The sequence below is a fragment of the Vanacampus margaritifer genome, chromosome 16 (assembly GCF_051991255.1).
Source record: "Vanacampus margaritifer isolate UIUO_Vmar chromosome 16, RoL_Vmar_1.0, whole genome shotgun sequence".
Lineage (NCBI taxonomy): Eukaryota > Metazoa > Chordata > Actinopteri > Syngnathiformes > Syngnathidae > Vanacampus > Vanacampus margaritifer.
The window spans coordinates 9,259,384-9,278,036 of NC_135447.1; the positions used below are offsets into that span (position 1 = coordinate 9,259,384).

An 18,653-nucleotide genomic window follows, 5' to 3' on the forward strand; every position below is an offset into this window, starting at 1 on the left:
TATTAAAAAAAAAAAAAAGTATTTTATTACCGTATCAAATGGTGGCACCAAGGACCGTATCATACATATCGGGCCTTTTCAACAAGCTTCCACCTGCGACGACACACTTCGTCCTTCTGATAAACTGACAACTCAGTTGAGTAAAATCGCAAACTGCTTGTTTGTACCTGCCGCACAGTCAAAAGGCAGCTGAGCAGAAAAGGACACAGCCTTGCAGCATTGTTGATAAGTGTTCTGTCTCACAAATCTATTCCATCAAACAGACCTTCAGGCAGACTGCATTTTAATGTGCGGTTTCAGTACCGGTACACATGGGCAGATTTATATCGTGGCGATGTGCCTCATTATCACCACCACCATCTTGAATTCAGACAGAGAAGCTAAAATGAATCACAACTTATTACATTTGCTGTCCAAAGTGATTTCCTTTATGACAAAATGCTCCAAACTAAACAAATCCTGGAAATTACCCATGAAGTTCTAACATCAAAACCATTCAACGTGTCACTCAAGGCAAGTTACATTCAAACGCACAATTTAAGGCGTTAAAGACTATTTTGCTATTTCCAAGCAACTGCTTACAGTTAGTTCACTTTGCCCAGGTTCATACTACCTATAATTACCACATCGTCACCCTAATTATTGTTGAGAAATGTTAATTAGCAGAATATTAACATTTGACCATGGTATGCTGGCGCCTTCGATAAATGGTGTGTTATTTGGAGCGCCTCAAAAGAAAAATGTTCCTACCTGAACCACAAACGGTTAAGAGGAGAAAAGGCTCGTGTGTGTGGGTGGTGTAGACAATCTGTCAACATGCACAAAATGCTAAATCAACCTGACGGATACTGCAGAAGGAAGGCAACCCAGAACAGAATGTGTACAACTAGAAAAGGACACAAGATGACAAAAATAGGACTTGCTTAGAGATACTTTACATTTTTAGGAACAGATATGAACACAAGTTGTCACTGTGCCGCAACCACAGCAAAAATGGCTTCATTTTGACAATGATGCGATACTACAAATTTTTGGCAGCGCAGAACCGCAGCATGCAGATGAGAAATGGGAAATCTGGAATGTCACAGAACTGTGATTTGATTCCATGTTTCAATACAAACAAACGTTTCTTGATACACATTTGGTGTATGACAAATAGTCACTGTGCTTTTTTTGGTGGCATGATATGAACGACACAGAACACGGACAGCGCAAAGTGAAGGAGATTTGTCTTGAGATTAGAAAGAAAATTATAGACAAGCATGTTAAAGTAAAGGTTATAGCAACCATCTCCAAGCAGCCTGACATTTGAAAGAGTGTCGTGACCACTAGGTAACAATTTCACAAAACGCGCATGGCAAAAAAGTGCCAAAGCTGTAATACTGATGAGAACGCGACCGGCTAGAACTGTTACAATTCAAATGGAAAAAGAAACATGTTTTGGGGTAAACAAACAATTAAAATAGCATAAAAACTGAGAACTGGTTGCATCAGTGTGCACATGCTAAATCTTATACTTTGGCAAAGCAGCTTTTACTTTAATTACAACGCTCAGTCTTTTTTGGGAAGGAGTCAAGCAATATGGCGCATCTTGACTTGGAGATTTTTGAGCATGTTTGCGTTCAAAAGAAAGTGCTCCAAATTAGATTGTGAGTGTATTACTTGTGCACAGCCCTGTGAGTTACAGTCAGGGTTCTGACTTGGCTATTTCCAATATTGTAATTTACTTCCAGTGAGCCATTCTTCTGTTGAACTTATCTGCAAATTGTTTGTTTTTTTTAATCCAAAAATCTGCCTCATTTTTTGATTAAGGGAAAATGTGTGTGTGTTTTTTAAGATGTTTTAATTTCATTTCCCCATCAAACAAGCGAGCTATGTAATCAGACGGCCATTTATTGTGGAAGGTGTTTAGCAATTTAATTCAATTTCAAGTCTGCCAAAAACATTGCAACTAATTAATCTGTCTGTATCTCGAGCCATGAAAATGTGTTTTATTTATTCAGTAGAAGTGAGATTCAAAGTAAAACTGATTAAAAAAATTATTTAAAAAAAACAATCCTCAAGCTCTTATTGCGTCTGATGTCAGCTGTCAAATCGACAACATTTTGATTATTTTTGGAACACAAGATACTGTAGTTTGATTAACAGATCAAAGTACTCCGGGTTGGTATTGAAGCAGGTTTCTCAAACTGCGTGAACTGTTTGCCAAATTCATCACAAGAGATTTTGCTGCAGCACGAGCGTCTGACAGACACTTGAATAAAAGTCTTGCGGGAGAACTGTCAACTGCAAAGTCTTTCGATATAGTACAATAATTTGATTTGCGCACATCAGCTAGTTAGCGGAACAAAATAAGGCCATATGTATTCAAAACTTTTGCTGTGGATATAACCTTTACCCTAGCAGCATGCAGTTATAAATATCACCGAAGCCTCAAGGGCTCCACAGTAAAGGACCTACAAAGAGCGGCGTTTCTCTGACCACGGAGAAACCTATAATTGGGGGGGGACCGATATCAACCTACCCAAAAAACACAGCTTACAATAGACACGTTTGAAAATAGCAAGCGGTCTGCTGAGACGGAGTGAGGCGGAGCCTCGAGGCTTGACATGCTTCACAACCTCCTCAACAAGACACGCAAACGCCGTCCTCGGCCACTTGCATGCTCTCCGCGAGTCCTCGTTGTGCTTTTGTGCAGTAGGCTGGCCACGAAAAAGTGATTCGGACCAGACTACTACTGAAATCTCTCAGCGCTATTTCTATATTGTAGAATGTCAAGTGACTGAAAATTTATTCTGAGGAACAAACAGCAAAAAAAAAAAAAACACGTTTCTTGTTCAATACATTGAAGATAAAGAATAAAGATGTAAAAAGATTAGAAATGATGCTTGATGATGACGATAAGTGGTGAGATGTTTGATCTACAGACTATTGTGATAAATCTGGGTGGGGATGTAAAAGGACCAGGGTGGAACCAAACGGTTTCAATGACAGGGCTATTGTGGCCTTGTGTGTATGAGTGTCGGCAGAAAACTTGTGATATATATTTTTTAAACCATTAATAAAGTAACAACATTCATCAAGACTCGCGTCTTAACACGGAATGTGTGCATCGGTCAACCCTCACTTCACTAGTGTAAAATTATACAGTAGAAAAAAACAGCAGTGTCTTGCGCGGCTGAATTTCTTTAAGCTTGCAAAATTAAGCTCATAAGCAGCTCCAAAGTAAATCTGCGCAATAATTGATGATTGCATAAATCCACTTGAACAAAAAAGCCAATACAATTAATTACCCAAGAGGTAGCCTAGCCGTGCCCTCAAATTATTTAAACCCACACCCGCATTTTCACTCCTTCAACCCTAAACCACGCTGAGCAGGAGCTTTAGTGGAGAGCCGATGAAAAGAAGGCAAAAAGAGAGGATGGCAAAAGGTTGTGTGAAGACCTTCTGCTCTACCCTCCCCCCCCCACCCCCTTTCGAGAACAGTAGCAGATGACAATAGCTTCTAAACCAGGGCAAGCCAGACATCCTGACAAAGGCAGACTCCTCCCAAGCCGGCAAGTCCCCGTTTCCAAATAAACAAGAGCCACAGGGACATGGCAAAAAGTCATGGACGTGCTGCTTGCCCCGAATTGAGTCTTGCCCAAAGCAGCGTGCCAGAGAAACACCAAATGTGTGCCGGACAAGGCTAATCTCTTTAAACGGTACAACCCTCAATCACATGTATGGAACGCAAAACTGGAACCAAAAGTGACAGCGCCAAATGTTCAAAAATTTCTTTTCATCTCCCGAACCCAAAAGTGAGAAACAAACCGAAATGTCCCCAAATCCACCGTTAGTGTTGTATGAATGCTATTACTCACATGTAGGCAGGTGAAAGCGGTGAGGACCGGGACGTCTTAAGCACTGGCACTGGGAATTTCCAGCTGACGGGAGAACCGCTTTTCCATTTCAACGGCATGTTGTTGTCACCAGAATGGTGCTAGAGCAATACTAACGGCAAAGAACATTTCCATGCGAAGCTTCCCAATGCAGTCTTCCATACCACTCCTGCCCACACCATCCAAGGGGGAGGGCGAGCGGGCCGTGGAGACAGAAATACACGGGTGGAGGCAGTGCGGGCTACAGGCAGGGTTGTGACATTAGCGGCAGCGCCAAGAAGCCAATAGATTGCATCCACCGCGACTGCTCGCCTCGCTGCATAAGCCGCTGTCGAGTGGTAGGAGGGGGAAGGAGCCCAGCCTTCCCAGGGCTTATCAAGTGTAGCTAAGCAACAGTGCCACCTTGTTAGCACAGTTGTGATTACCACTAGGGTCATGCTATGGCATTATTTGCAGCAAAACCATTCTAGTACAGTTGCTTTGGACCCAATGTAGTGGAATCTTTAACAATAAAAGATAATCAATCTCCAATTTATTCGGATCTTGGGTAAAATAAGGTTTTTTTGTTTTTTTTTAAGGCAAAAACATCATCTCTCAGGAACATTCTGGGAGGAACAATTTTAATTTGTCAGGAACACTTCGGGTCTCAAAAAAAAAAAAATCATGGCAACAGGAAAAAAAAAAAAAAAAGAGTTCAGTTAATTTCAATTCTGTTTGTATGATGACTTGAATTCCAAAACAATTTTAACAAAGGTCCAAGTAGTGCTGCGTGATATGGACAATATTCTATAACCTGGTATTGGTAATTTTATATCCTGATAAAAAAAAATCCTTAAAATTACATGAAAATAATGGCAGTTTTTTCTATTTATTTATGAAACACATTTTATATAGAAAAATATAAAATAGATAAAATATATATTTTTTCAAATACAACAAAAACAAATTTCAAGTAGAAAAATAGTAGGGATAGACTGATTATCGGCTGGGCCAAATATAGACAAATATCGACATTGGCTTTTTATGAATCTGAAGGCCGATAAAGCTGGCATCTCACTGAGCGGTAAATGCTTGTCAATGCAGCGAATTTAGGGTTTTCATCGGGATTTGTCAGATATTCACAGACAGTTTTTACTTGTAGAAATTTAGAACATATTCAGGCAACTTTTCACTGTTTGCGAAGATCTTTTGAAATCTTTTACAAACCCTGACAAAAAAAAACAAATTAGCTACATTCTCATGCATTTGTCGCTCAGTGAGATACAGGGAACTTTTAATTAATGTAAATTTCCACCTTACTTCATAAAGGATTATGCTGACACTGACACTTTTTTTATACAAATTTTGTTGATTTTTTGGAAAACTATCTACAGTAGAAAGCTTTAGGTAGCCTTTTTTTTTAGTTTTTAAATTACTTTAACACATGGTGATGACCCGGGAAGCTCAGTTTTAAACAAAGCTGTCTATTCTTTATATGTTTAAAAGTAAAAGAAAAACCTTCAAAGTGTTGAAAATTTGAAACGTTTTAACAAACATGCTTATATATTTTTTTATTTTGACGCTAATATTTTCTCTTTTACTGCAAATGAATATCGGCTTGATATATCGCGTTACCGGCCTCCTTGACTACTATAATCGGTATCGGCCCTGAAAAAAACCTATATGGGTCTATCACTAAAAAATAGTATTCCTAAATATCTGGTAGTACAACCATTTTTCAAGGAATGCACACTGCTGTACTGTACATTGTAATACACAATGTTTACATCCATGCTCCTCGAGCAGTATCACAAACCAGTATTTTCTGGTAATGTAGTAGGAAAACTGCAATAGTTACATTAGTAGTAGTAAATAGAGTTAAGGTTAAGACTTGCGACTTACCCCCGCCTCTGCATAATGACTACTGCAACAACCACTTGGGCAGCTGAATATACGCAAAATGCTGCTTAACTATCATATGAATATTTAATGACATAATTTCCTGCACTTTTTCATTAGCATTTTAAATTTGAGACACCCACACGTGCTACTATACTTACTACAAATGCGTTGGTCCAATCTACAGAGCTGAACACACCACATTGGAGGTCCACAAATATTCCACTGTCTCCGGGTCAAGAAAAACTTTGCTGCCCCATCTGTCATCCCCTCACTTATACCACAAGTCATACGCTGACTATCAGCTAAGTATAGCCAGCTGTAATACTACAAAGCTCTGAACTTTTCACATACAGCCCTTGGATGCCTTTTAGAACTCTGGTGACTAAAAGGTTGCGCAACAAGTGACGATCTACATGAATCAAGCCCCCCCAGTTTCCCATTAAAAAGGGAACAAAAATAAGTGAAACACTGTATTGCATCGTGACTGAAAAGAGACCGACCAGCCACATCATGGCAACTTGCGCAACACTTTATGATGAGATCAAATACAAGAGCTGTGTCAAAAGCTTGATAGACGGTTGAAATATAAAAGATAATACTGGTCTGCTTTAATTAGCAGTGTGAAGAGACAAACTCGTGTAACAAAATGTTAGTTATTGTGGTTGCAGTAGTGTTAACACCATACCGAGGGAGCAGTTTTATTATCAAGTAACTAGTTGAACCAGGTAACCAAAATATTGGACACAGCGCTCATTATGATGCAGTACAGGTATAAACGGCAATGACACGCACATTTTTGAATAAGTACCTCTTTGATTGCGCCATTCAAAACTGAGGATTGTTACCGCTGCAAAAAGCAATTTGTTTAGAAGTAACTTTATTATTGGACATAATTAGACTGTCCAAGTGGACATAATGTGGCATTTTCACTTCCTGTAGGTGTGACTGCCATGTGTTCCAGTATAATTGCATCCAAATACTGAAGTGGGCTGTAATATTACATTACCATAATATGATGTCTCCAGGGGAATTTCAATTCACACTGCTATATATTAATGTTGCACGCCACAGAGAAGCATACTGACAGATGAGAGTGATCGGGCATGCAGGGAGTCACTGTGCCCCTGAGCGTAGGCTATGAGTCTTGCTCAAGCAAAGAAGTCAAACTAGCATCACCAATAAATAGCTGCATTTTTTGGGGATTCGAACAATAGCGTTACAAAACTTAAGTCCTTCCGGATGAGCTACTTGCGTCCGAGGAAATACATTCTATTGAGACAATTCGAAATTGTGAAATAACCGCAAGGGCTTTATGATTTAATTTATAACAACATTTATATTCAACAGAATGATCAGCATGTGTGCTGTGACAGTGAATCCGTCACAACCAATACTGAAATACTGATTAGCGAGAATTTGGATGGCCATATGCACAAATGAACTTTTTTTTTTGTGCCACACTCGACTGTTCTGTGAGGCTATGAATACACGGTTGTTATATTCTGGCAAACAGGAAAAGATTACGCGCAAAGAGGGGATTTCCCCACTGTAGACTTGATCCGGTGAAAAGTGGCACACAGCAATGCTCATTTTTGAGCCAGCCACATTTTTTCTGGAACTTAAAAGTAGCTTTCAACTTACATACCTTACCTAACGTGACATTTACATTTTTTGGGGCAGTTGAATTGCTTGAGTTTTGTTGCCCGTACATGTTCCAGCTGTTGTGAATGGAACAGCAACTTAACCAAATTCGAACTCGTCGATCACTGCCGAAATCGGAGATACGTCTCGGAACTGATGCATGGTCGACAAGAGGCAAAAAATACTACTGAAATTCAACCAGCACAGACACTGTTGAATCAGACTTGACTAGTTTGGTGTCAAAAGAAGTGCAGCATGACATCAGCTATGGGAAGCTGAGCGACCACCGCACACGATGGCTCCTACGAATAGTATCATTCTGCTCAATGACACTGGGATGGAATGACGGGATGAGAACGAACTGAGCAGAACTGAAGGGCACATTCAAATATTTGCTTTGGCCAATTCCAGTAGTATCAGTCAGTAAAGAAAAAAAAATCATATTCACAGCTTGGAAAGGAGTCCATGAGTAAATAAAACCACAAACGTTCCATCAAACTATAACGATACATTTGTCCAATAATTCTGCAGCAGCGGTTCTTAAGCACGGTCCTCAAGTATAGCATCTTAACTCCTAATCGGGTATTACCTGATTAACACCTCTGATTCCACATGAAGGCTTTTCTCCATATGGTACGGCAGACTTACAGTCGGGATACACTGCCAGGTCAAGCCAGGCCAGATAACCACTGCAACTATGTGCTACTTTGTCATCAATCTGATAATCAAAAATTGATTGCATCCGCCTTTATTGAAGATATCATTTAAACTCTGTCAATAAAGTTGAACAAACATCACTTGTTGCTCAGTTATGTAATAGCATTGCACATTACCTGTCATGAAGTCCAATGGGCATTGCGTCCCCTCTGTGCACAGGGTGCTCCATACCCTTGCCAGGCCACACCTTTCAAAACCAAAACAAAATTCTCTCAACATGGTATTCAATGCAAGTTACAAAAAGCCAATCAAATTAGTGACGGCAACATTTAAAAAATGAATAGTACAAATGTTAATAATATTGCAAATGTGTCTAATGTTTAAATGCCTTAATTTACCTGATGCCCCCTAGTTCATACAATTCCTTCCACACTATTGACAGTCACTTATCCTGAAATTAAAAAAAAGTCTGACAAGCAGACACATTTCCATTACAAAAAAGATGAGGCTATTAGGATTTGAAATATTGTACTCATCTTGACAAGTCTATGCGAATTTGAAGTTTTTAAGGTTATCTCACGCTGATATGCCATCTTACTTTTTTTTTTTATCCTGAATTTAGATGTAGGCTAATTGAAGCTAAAAATATCTGCCTGGCGTCTTTCTTCAAAAGCGCAAAATACATCAACTGAAATACTCGAGTAGTTTAAACGCTTCAATGTGAATCCCAACATAACCCGATGAAAGTTTTTTACCTTTCAGTGGCGCAATGCAACGTACTGTAAACGCATGGGAAGTGACTGTAATGCGTGAAAAGGGAAAGTGTACACATGAGTTAGCTAACTTGTTTATGTGCAAAGGAAATTGCCGTTTAAGATGGGCCATTTCAATAAGTCGATTAAAATAACACATCGTTACATATTCAGCGCCGCCATCCTACAATAAAGCAAATTTTCCGGTCATTTACGGTAAACGTTGCCACAAGTGAATAGGCTAAGGCTAACAGCATAGCTAAGCTAACTCGTCAACGTTTATTATTAGCTAGCTCAATATACATTTAGAACGATTGGCAGTGATGTTGTCAGTTGGGTTTACTGGTAGCTATTCGATTTTGATCATTTAAAACAGCTAAACAAGCTGAATCTTAATGCGAGTTAGTTGGTCACATAGTTAGTTGCTACTTGGTCCGGTTGAATTGACCCGACCAATTAACAGACTAGTTGTCAACTTGTTGTTTGCTGAATTTTAAATGTACGATGTTTAATTCGATTATGTCATGTGTGTTAAGTACACTCCAAAAACTTTAAATGATCAATTATTCCATACCTTCAACGACGAGGTAACGCTGACTGATGTCCTTGTTTTCCTTCCAAGCCCTCAAATCCACTTACAGAAAAGGAGCCGCCCATTAATTTTTTAGCCAATCGGATTGTCGTTTATTGGTACAGCATGACCATCCAAACTTTTCATTGGGAGAATAGTATGGCAATCTTTTCTTATTGGCTCAAAACTTCCGTTACTAAATACAGTGTTTCTCATGAGACGTTTGCAACCATTTGCAACAATTCCTTTCATTATTAAGTTACAGATCAAATAAGTACATGACACTTTGGAGTAATTGAATAAGGTTAAAAAAAACAACGTTTGATTTTTATTTTGAAAATCACCTGCGATTTTTATTAATTATTGATCAAGTCTAAAAAGATTTGTTAGTGACAGGCCTAGTAATTAATAATTAATTACATTCATTTATATGAAGACAGTGGTCATGTTAATGATTTCTTCCAGATAATAACAGAAAATATGCAGCACTCGATTTCTTTAAATCTCTTCCTTTGTTTACATTTTCAAACGTCACTTACACAACATCCTAGAAAATCACAAAGCCCCCAATGCCCCCATCACTGGTGAGCTATTTTTGGAAAAGGCCCGCGGACTAGACACATGGTCCTACCTGGTACCGTGCCTCTTGCATTTTTATTTCTGCTGCATCCATCTTTACTTAATTTGCATCTTTGCACACATTCAAACTGGGAATTTGCTTTTATCACTTTTTAGTCATATTTATTTTATGCAAGTCATTTTGTTTTTCTGGTCCTTACTGTACTAACCTGGGACCTCAGATATCGTATTCCAAATATCATGTGGAAATGTGTCTTGGTATGATAGTAACGTTTCATGAATCCTTGAATTATTGAATCATTCAAAGTGTCATCAGCAGGTTCATGTTTTCAGTTTAAAACTGGTCAGCCTACCACTATTATACAGTAGGAGGCGATTTAGACAACTGAAAACCAAAGAAGAAGAATCACCACAGGGGCCTATGTATGCCCCGCCCTTTGGGTACTGGCTGACATCTTTTTTTTTCTTTTTTTCTTTTTTTCTTTTTTTTTTAAAGAAATGGTTTGTTTATAAGCTGTCTACTGACTGCCTCCGAACGACTAGCTAGGTAATTAACGCAAAGACGCCATTTTTGCTTCTTGGGAGATACTCTGACAGCAAATAAGTAAATGATGTTTATACGCGGTTGTTTACGTTTAGATATAATTGTAAACCTGTAGCCTTTCGCTATGTACCCATGTAGCGCTAGTTGAGCACGGTGCAACGTAATGCTGTGACGTTGACAGGAAAGTGTTTTCCGAACAAGCCAAGACCAAGCCCTTTTCATGTTACCGTTACTATGCGAAAGGAACAACACAGACCGAGGTGTCATCACGCTTAACTCGATCGCATGTTGTTGTTTTAGTTAGCTGCCTGATGTTTAAACTGGCTAGCTAGAAGGAGAGCTCATTTCATGTTAGCATGGCGTCAGACACGAGTGACACGGAGGAGTTCTACGATGCTCCGGAGGACGTGCATTTCAGCCCATCTCCCAAAGTGTAAGGAAAGACATTTTCATTATTATCTATAAGTAGCTAAAACATGCACCGAGTGTCAGTTTTGCTGTGTTGTCTTCTGCACTGATCGTGGGAACCCACAGTATGTGCAGTGTTGCAAGGCTCTTGAATGTTAGAAAACGTAAACACCACTAGTCGTGACATTGAAAAAGAAAGTCCCATTTGACAATTTTGAGATGTATGATAACTAGTCATTTGCTTATTAGTTGTTCTTAACCATTTTTCTGTGCCTTTTAGGTCACCTGCCAAGTTCGTCATTCCTTCTCCTAAGGTGTGTTTATTGAGGTTGTAAATTGTGGTGAAACAACAATGATCATATTTTTTTCATTTCACAAAATGTTTTCAATATGAACAGCTCTCGCATAGATCCCATGAAGATGAGAGCTGCGGAGAGGCTGCCTCTGAGACTACTCAAGATGAATCCCTACATGTGTGGTTTTCTATTTTATTGCTCAATAACACTCACACACATTAGAATAGAGTTACCGGTAACTTGAGTCGGACGTATCTATTATGTATGTAACTGTGTGTTTTGTAGAGGAAAAGATTTTCTTTTAGTCGTAGGGCTAGAACGATTAATCGAGAAACTTGAATATTTCGACTACAAAAAAAGGTAGTTTTGACAAGGATCATTTTCCACACTGAATAATGTTACTGGTGACTCAGCACCACTCAGTCTCAAAATAAGTTGGTGCTATGGCATCAAGCCAGGAGGAAAGAGTGTGTAAAACAGAAAAAGTTCAAAGTTAGGGATAATTTCACACTTAAAAATTAAGATTAAAATGTGCAATGTGTCTACTGCAAAGCAGAAGTGGCTCACACAATAGCACATCTACTATTGTTAGCTAATTAGCTATTAGCTAATTTAATACAACTGACCACCTCTAGCGGCTAACCTTAGTTTATAACAGCTAACACACTGACTCCCACGTCACTCACCAGTCTAGGCCCAATCTTTTTAAAGCCACAAACATTCAAAGTTACAGATATAGTGAAGGACTTGAGGCTGGTGACAACACCTGCACCTCACATGCACATTTTTTATTTATTTAACATTGTAAAATACATGTTTATTATTAATGGATGGGGTAACTGGTAGAATATTTCTAAAATATTCAATAGCTGCAGCTCTAGTTATTAGACTTGCACAGTAGCCACTGTACGAAGAATTGAGCTGGAATTTTTCTCTTGTCTTTTAGATCATTGATAGCATCATTGAGGAGAGTCAAAAGGAAAACGGTGACGTTGCTGAACTACTCGATCAACTCCATGTTGATGTGACAGCGGAAGCGGAGTCAAAGGGAGAGAGTAACACTCCGGAAGTTCCTGTGGCGCCGTCAGTTCCAGCCGATGAACCGAAGCCCCTCGAGAGGCCCGAGGAGCAACCGGAATGTTCGGCGACAAACGGAGTGTATTCTCTCCCTGCCCCCGATCCCTTGGATCTCCCAGGACCTTCAGTTGGAACACAGGAAGGTGTTCAGCCCCCAGACATCACCAGCACGATAGGACAGAGTCACCCCGATGGGGCGCTGGGGGTCGCAGCAGGGGAGCAGGAACCCAGGTCCGCTGACATTTTAGAGCAAGTTCCATTCGCACACAGACCAATGGACTCTATGGACACATCTGGGCCTACGAAACCACCACGGCACTTCACGGTAGAACCAGACATTGTAGCCAGCACCAAGAAGCCCCCGCCGTCACGACCGCGCCCTCCCGGCGGAGCTCCACCTCCAAGACCGCCTCCGCCGGCCATGCAGCGTGTCCCTTCCAAGAAGTCTCAGGAGTGTCTCAGGCCCAGTGGGCTTGAAGGTAAACAATCAAAATGCACTTAAAGATGTTGTACAATATGTTTGGCGCCAAAACAACACATACGTATCAGTACAATAACGGGAAAGAAAAAGATTTGATGTTGTATCGGTCAAGATACAAGCATGTCTTTTTGGACTTTGTGCACTGGGGCAAATGGTCCGAAACACAATGGTCCGAGGCTTGTTTACTTATTATTGACTTATGCAAAATGCAAGTACAGTAAATGAATAACAAGCCTGCAGTGTTCTGGGTTAATCATAGGTGGACAGATCACAACTCGAAATAGATTTGGGAAAAATGTGGGCTGGGTTTTACATAAAGTGAAGGCAAACGTTTGCATTCCAGAGCCATATTTTATTTTATAAAGACGGCTGATGGGCCATCTCAATTGTAGAAAAACATTTGGGATGCTCAATACCACTTTTTTTCAGACCGGTTTTAGTTGAAATATTCAACTCAACACTAGTTCTTGTGATACATGAAATTTCCTCCCCCTAAAACAATTCCCGTTATAGCATTTTCCCTAAGTACAAGAGTATTTTTATAAGAGTATCACCCACCGTTGCGAGTACCGATACCATGAAATAAAGCAGAGTATTGGCTCAGTAACCATACTTGGTATCGGTACTTGCCCATTCCTATTAAATAAATAAATAAATGTGTAAGTAAAATATGTAAATAAGTTAAGTTTAATAAATTTATATTCATGGCAATTTTCAAGTGCATTTCTAATTAATGTAATTATTACCGACTAATTATTTCCTCCATAAGAATTTAGTGTTATTTTATATATATTTTATTATTCAATTAGTTAACCGATTTTAGATTAAAAAAAAAAAAGTTGAATGTGTGGTTAAAATTGTTTATTTTGCTAATATTTTCTTTATTTACAAAAAAAATAATGAACAAATTATTTGAGAGAAATAAAATAAAGACATCTATTTTAATAAATGAATAAAAGTGTGTAAATGTCTGTCGCGTTAAATTTGAAAGCCGTATTAATAATTGTTACCAAAAATGCAGTCTTCCTTAAATATATAATATACTACAGATTGAATTAACACTGTTTCAATAAACACATTAACCAAATATTATTGTCTGTGCAGTATCTGCAATGAGTCCAGTCAGCAGCGACCCCCTGGAACCATCTGGCCTGTTGTCTCCGAGTAGCACTGTGAGGAGTTTAACCCGAGAGTTGCAGCACTCCTTAGATTTGGCCAGCGCCACCAGTGGGGACAAAGTTGTGACTGCACAGGCCAGTGACGCTTCGCTTGCTAAATATCACATCTTGGAGATGACGTCACGCGTGCAGCAGTTGAAAAAAAAAAAAGAGTGTCCGTTTTGTGGATTTTAGGAGAATGATGGTGAGGACGACTCGGCTCAGGGCGAGGGACAAGTTCCAGGCCCTCAGCGTCCACGGTCCGACTCTGGTAGGGAGCTCACTGATGAGGTAGGCCCTTGTGTGTTTGTGTTTATCTCCGTGGTCTTTATTTCTCTTGGCTTGAAGCCACATCCATGTTGTAGCACATTCCTTACACCAACATTCACTGGACCAAACCGAATGTGAAAACAGGAAATCCTGGCTAGTGTGATGATCAAGAACCTCGACACTGGGGAAGAGATCCCGTTAATCCAGGCGGAGGAGAAACTTCCTGCTGGGATTAACCCCCTCACTTTGCACATCATGAGGAGGACCAAAGAGTATATCACGTAAGTGGATAAGGCGGCGATAGCTTATTGCTGTGCTTTTGAGTATTTACATTCATTTGGAAAAATAGTCTCCAGTGAAAAACAAGGTGACCTGTTTTTAAAGGGAAGTTGTTCCTTTTTTCCCCTCAGGAACGATGAAGCGCAGTCAGATGATGATGACAAGTCGCAGGCTCCGCTGGCAGACACAGATGGGGGCAAACTGAAACAGAGAACGTAAGGATCAGCGTCTTATTTGTCCAAATTGTAACGCCCTTTCCGTCGCTTGTTTACCTTCATTGTACGTTCTTCTCGATTGTGTCGTCATTTCCAGAACTCAGTTTAAGAAATTCCTGGGCAAGTCGGTGAAAAAGGCCAAGCATCTTGCTGAGGAATACGGAGAGAAGGCAGTAAACAAAGTGAAAAGTGTTCGTGATGAAGGTAAAAAAAAAATATCAGATTAAATCTGTAATTTTCATCATACCTACACTTCAACTGTGAGAAACAGAATGTGGAGGGAAAAATATTGGAAATTGCATTGTAAGATTTGAAGAATTTTGCCAGAGTTTAGTTTCAAAAGTGATGACATAACTTCAATTTGTAAGCACGTCAGCATGAAGACGGAATCTGAGGATGTTGGTGTCGTCCTAAAGCATTTTCATTGCACGAACTAAAACATTGTTCATGGGCGTGTCAGTTTTCCACACGGATCAAGACGACCCGTCCTCCAGTGACGACGAGGGGATGCCTTATACGAGGCCTGCCAAGTTTAAGGCGGCGCACAGCTTTAAGGGTCCGTTTGACTTTGACCAAATCAAAGTTGTACAGGATTTGAGTGGCGAGCACATGGTAGGACAATTTTCCGCTTTCCTCCTCCTCCATTTGAAAGCAAACTCGTCTGACGGCAGCATTTCGTTCTCGTTCCGAGGGGGCCGTGTGGACGATGAAGTTCTCGCACTGCGGCAGGCTGCTGGCAAGCGCCGGCCAAGATAACGTGGTTCGCATCTGGGTCTTAAAGAGCGCCTTTGACTATTTCAACAACATGAGATTGAAGTACAACACGGAAGGTACGGTTGACCAGATTTGATTGTGGAGTTTTTGAAGTGACGGTTTGTGTGCGCCTCCCCAGGTCGAGTGTCGCCTTCTCCATCTCAGGAAAGCTTGTGTTCCTCCAAATCTGACACTGATCCCGGGGTGAGTTTCGAACCCCCACGACCCGACTCAGGAGAAGCCATATGGTAAACGTCTTGCTGTCCTTGTGTTTCAGGCAACTTGTGCTCCAGAGGACCCGGACACAGAAGACCGGAACGCCCCTTTTCGCCAGGTCCCCTTCTGCAAGTACAAAGGCCATACGGCAGATCTATTGGATTTGTCGTGGTCAAAGGTGAGCAATCTCCACCGCTTTCAATTCTTCCTCGACGCAGATGCCGTCTTGCCTCATACGACGCTTTTGCCGTAGAACTTCTTCCTGCTTTCGTCGTCCATGGACAAAACGGTGCGACTGTGGCACATATCCAGGAGAGAGTGTCTCTGCTGCTTTCAGCACATTGATTTTGTCACGGCGATCACATTCCATCCCAGGGTAAAATTGATAACATCTCTCAAAAAAACCCTCACAATTCACAGATTATGAACTGCAGCGGTTTTGTTTCTTGCCAGGACGACAGATACTTTTTAAGCGGCTCTCTGGATGGAAAGCTGCGATTGTGGAACATTCCCGACAAGAAGGTGGCGCTGTGGAACGAGGTGGACGGCCAAACGCGCCTCATCACTGCTGCCAACTTTTGTCAGAATGGCAAGTACGCCGTCATCGGCACCTACGACGGAAGATGCATCTTCTATGACACGGAGGTACCTTCAACAATTCATTGCATTATTTTTTATTTTTTGCATCCAGTCTTGTATTTTATTTAGCAGGGTTCATTAGCAGGTCATTAAATTGTTCTTGCTAAATAGAAGGCCTTAAATGGTGTTCATGATGTTGTGCAAAGGAGTCACTATAACATAATTTAATTGACTAGCTGTAATTTACAATGAACAAAATGGCTTAGAGTCCGCAAGTTGCTTCTTGTTCCCAATACCAATTCCTCTGAATGTGAAAAGATAAAGCATACTGTTCCTGTGACCAACGTCTAACATGAAACACTAATCCCGCCTAGTGGCAAAAAAATTACCTTAACACAAACGTATGACTCAATGTTTTGCGCTCCTTTTAAACTGCTTAGCATACCCTTTTAACTTCAAATAAATATGAATTACTACCTATAATATTCCTGTATCAATGGTTGAAGATACAACCGCATTTGTATTTGTAAACCATATGTGTCCCCCTTTTTATATCAACAGTGAAAAATTTGACCCAAAAATATAACAGCTATAATGTGCGATTAATTGTGAGTTAATTAATTAATTGTGAGTTAAGTTGTACTCAACTGACCATCCAACAGGATATATATGTGTGCACGCACTTGTGTGTACATACTTTATACTTTACGACGTCGGCCATTCATTTTTTATTTATTTTTTTGAAAAGGCTTTAAATTAGACTTGCAGAAACTCAATTTAGGCAGTTTGTCAGTGTGGAAATTCAGTGCTTATAAGATCTACTCTGTACTGACTTGTTGCCTTGGAAACGCCGTGTGAAATGTTTTTTAATTTTTTTATTATTTTGCTTTCTACAGCGCCTGAAATATCATACCCAAATACACGTACGGTCCACTAGAGGCAGGAATAAAGTTGGGCGAAAAATCACCGGTATTGAACCATTACCTGGCGAGAACAAGGTAACAAACAAACTCACCTTAACGCGACTCAACTCGCCATTCACTCAATTTTTTTCTCTTCCCCCGTAGATTTTGGTGACCTCAAACGATTCCCGCATCCGCCTTTACGACCTGAGGGACTTGTCTCTATCCATGAAGTACAAAGGATACGTCAACAGCAGCAGCCAGATTAAGGCCAGTTTCAGGTGAGGGTTGATTGAGCCAATGCACTTGAACGCACATACATCATCTGGAGTCATCCTGAAAACATGCCATTTAAATAATATACATCGTACTCACCAGAGATGCTTCCTCTTTTATGGATTCATAATGCAACTTTTGTTCCCACAGCCACGACTACTCTTTCATCGTCAGCGGGTCCGAGGATAAATACGTGTACATCTGGAGCACGTACCACGACCTCAGCAAATTCACCTCCGTACGACGGGATCGCAATGACTTCTGGGAAGGGATTAAAGGTAACTTGCGCCGCTGTATTTTAATACCAGCAACCTGCCTAATTCCTGGATTTGTACTTTCTCCCGCAGCACACAACGCCGTCGTCACATCGGCCATTTTCGCACCCCAGCCCGGTCTCATTGTGCCACAAGAGAGCGGTGCGGAGAAAACAGACGCCGACTGCAAGAGCCTGGATTCCAACGAGTCGGAAACGATTCCCTCAGGTATCGTGTGCGCTTCAATCGGGAACGAAAGTGCTGTTTAGTTGTAAGCGCTAAGGAAAAATTGTGTTGCAGGTGCCCTAAAGACGGATCACACGGAGGTTCTACTCTCTGCCGACTTCACTGGAGCCATCAAGGTTTTCATTAATGTGAAGAAATACTGAGCTCCATGAGACTTGTATTTGTAACTTGTATAGATGCGTCGTTATGTCATCTTAAATACCAAGCAACTGTTAAGTAGTTTGGCATTTTGTCAAAGCTCTAATTGCCAACGTTACCGCTTATGTGGTCGAAGCAGACGATGTGTTCGGAATACGCGGTTGCGTTCTTGTGCTGCCACGTTTTCTCAAGAGGTTTTCTCCTAACTGTTGCCAAGACGTCGTCTCCAAACTGTAAGTCGCACATTTCCATGTGTCTTGAAGTAATGGTGATTTGTAAACGTGCCTAAAAAAAAAGAAAGACATTTAGTTTGCTTTATTTTTTAAATGTTTCCGCTTCAACATTTCCTGTTGTTTTATAGGGTCAGGTATCTTAAAACGTACGTTTCAGAAACACTAATGGCTCGACATTTGATACATTTCACTAGATTAAGACTGTATATTTACAATGTAACATTGCACACTTAATTGCTTTTGTAAGCAACTTACCGTTCTATTGATGTCCTCAATAAAAATGTTTCATGTTTTTAAGCAGAGCTGCAACCTGACCTTTGCACTTTTGCCCTGCACTGCTGAGAGAAGAACTCACGCACACACAAAT

General features: G+C 40.4%; 2 protein-coding genes across 8 annotated transcripts in view; one reads left to right on the plus strand and one right to left on the minus strand.

The window, feature by feature from the left end:
* klhl13 (kelch-like family member 13) overlaps nucleotides 1-9,469 on the minus strand; it is a 31,120-nt gene extending 21,651 nt beyond the window's left edge. For 2 of the 7 annotated variants that reach the window (XM_077546518.1, XM_077546515.1), the window contains exons 1-3: nucleotides 9,387-9,468; nucleotides 8,459-8,529; nucleotides 8,237-8,307 (exon numbers count right to left, since the gene is read on the minus strand). In XM_077546518.1, the coding sequence (XP_077402644.1) occupies nucleotides 8,237-8,289 (53 nt within the window). In that variant the 5' untranslated portion in view covers nucleotides 8,290-8,307; nucleotides 8,459-8,529; nucleotides 9,387-9,468. Of the gene's footprint in view, nucleotides 1-3,863; nucleotides 4,193-5,920; nucleotides 6,163-8,236; nucleotides 8,308-8,458; nucleotides 8,530-9,386 lie in introns of those variants that run through there. The other 5 variants (XM_077546517.1, XM_077546521.1, XM_077546519.1 and 2 more) reach the window with 4 other exon arrangements.
* A 500-nt stretch (nucleotides 9,470-9,969) lies between these two features.
* wdr44 (WD repeat domain 44) lies at nucleotides 9,970-18,595 on the plus strand. The gene is made up of 21 exons (XM_077546512.1): nucleotides 9,970-10,509; nucleotides 10,807-10,939; nucleotides 11,195-11,228; nucleotides 11,313-11,387; nucleotides 12,157-12,766; nucleotides 13,873-14,021; nucleotides 14,121-14,216; nucleotides 14,340-14,476; nucleotides 14,606-14,689; nucleotides 14,787-14,893; nucleotides 15,150-15,301; nucleotides 15,381-15,519; nucleotides 15,582-15,646; nucleotides 15,720-15,836; nucleotides 15,912-16,034; nucleotides 16,112-16,303; nucleotides 17,134-17,235; nucleotides 17,305-17,420; nucleotides 17,566-17,693; nucleotides 17,763-17,897; nucleotides 17,970-18,595. The coding sequence occupies exons 2-21, from the start codon at nucleotides 10,863-10,865 to the stop codon at nucleotides 18,056-18,058; spliced, it is 2,727 nt and encodes a 908-aa protein (XP_077402638.1). The 5' UTR covers nucleotides 9,970-10,509; nucleotides 10,807-10,862; the 3' UTR covers nucleotides 18,059-18,595.
* Nucleotides 18,596-18,653: the final 58 nt, after the last annotated feature.

Bases quoted from the DNA above. Each gene is read 5' to 3' on its own strand.
- wdr44 (XM_077546512.1), top strand. From the start codon at position 10,863: ATGGCGTCAGACACGAGTGACACGGAGGAGTTCTACGATGCTCCGGAG. The intron at 14,894-15,149 runs GTAAAAAAAAAA...TGGGCGTGTCAG, and splicing joins GAAAAGTGTTCGTGATGAAG to TTTTCCACACGGATCAAGAC. The intron at 17,236-17,304 runs GTAACAAACAAA...CTTCCCCCGTAG, and splicing joins CATTACCTGGCGAGAACAAG to ATTTTGGTGACCTCAAACGA.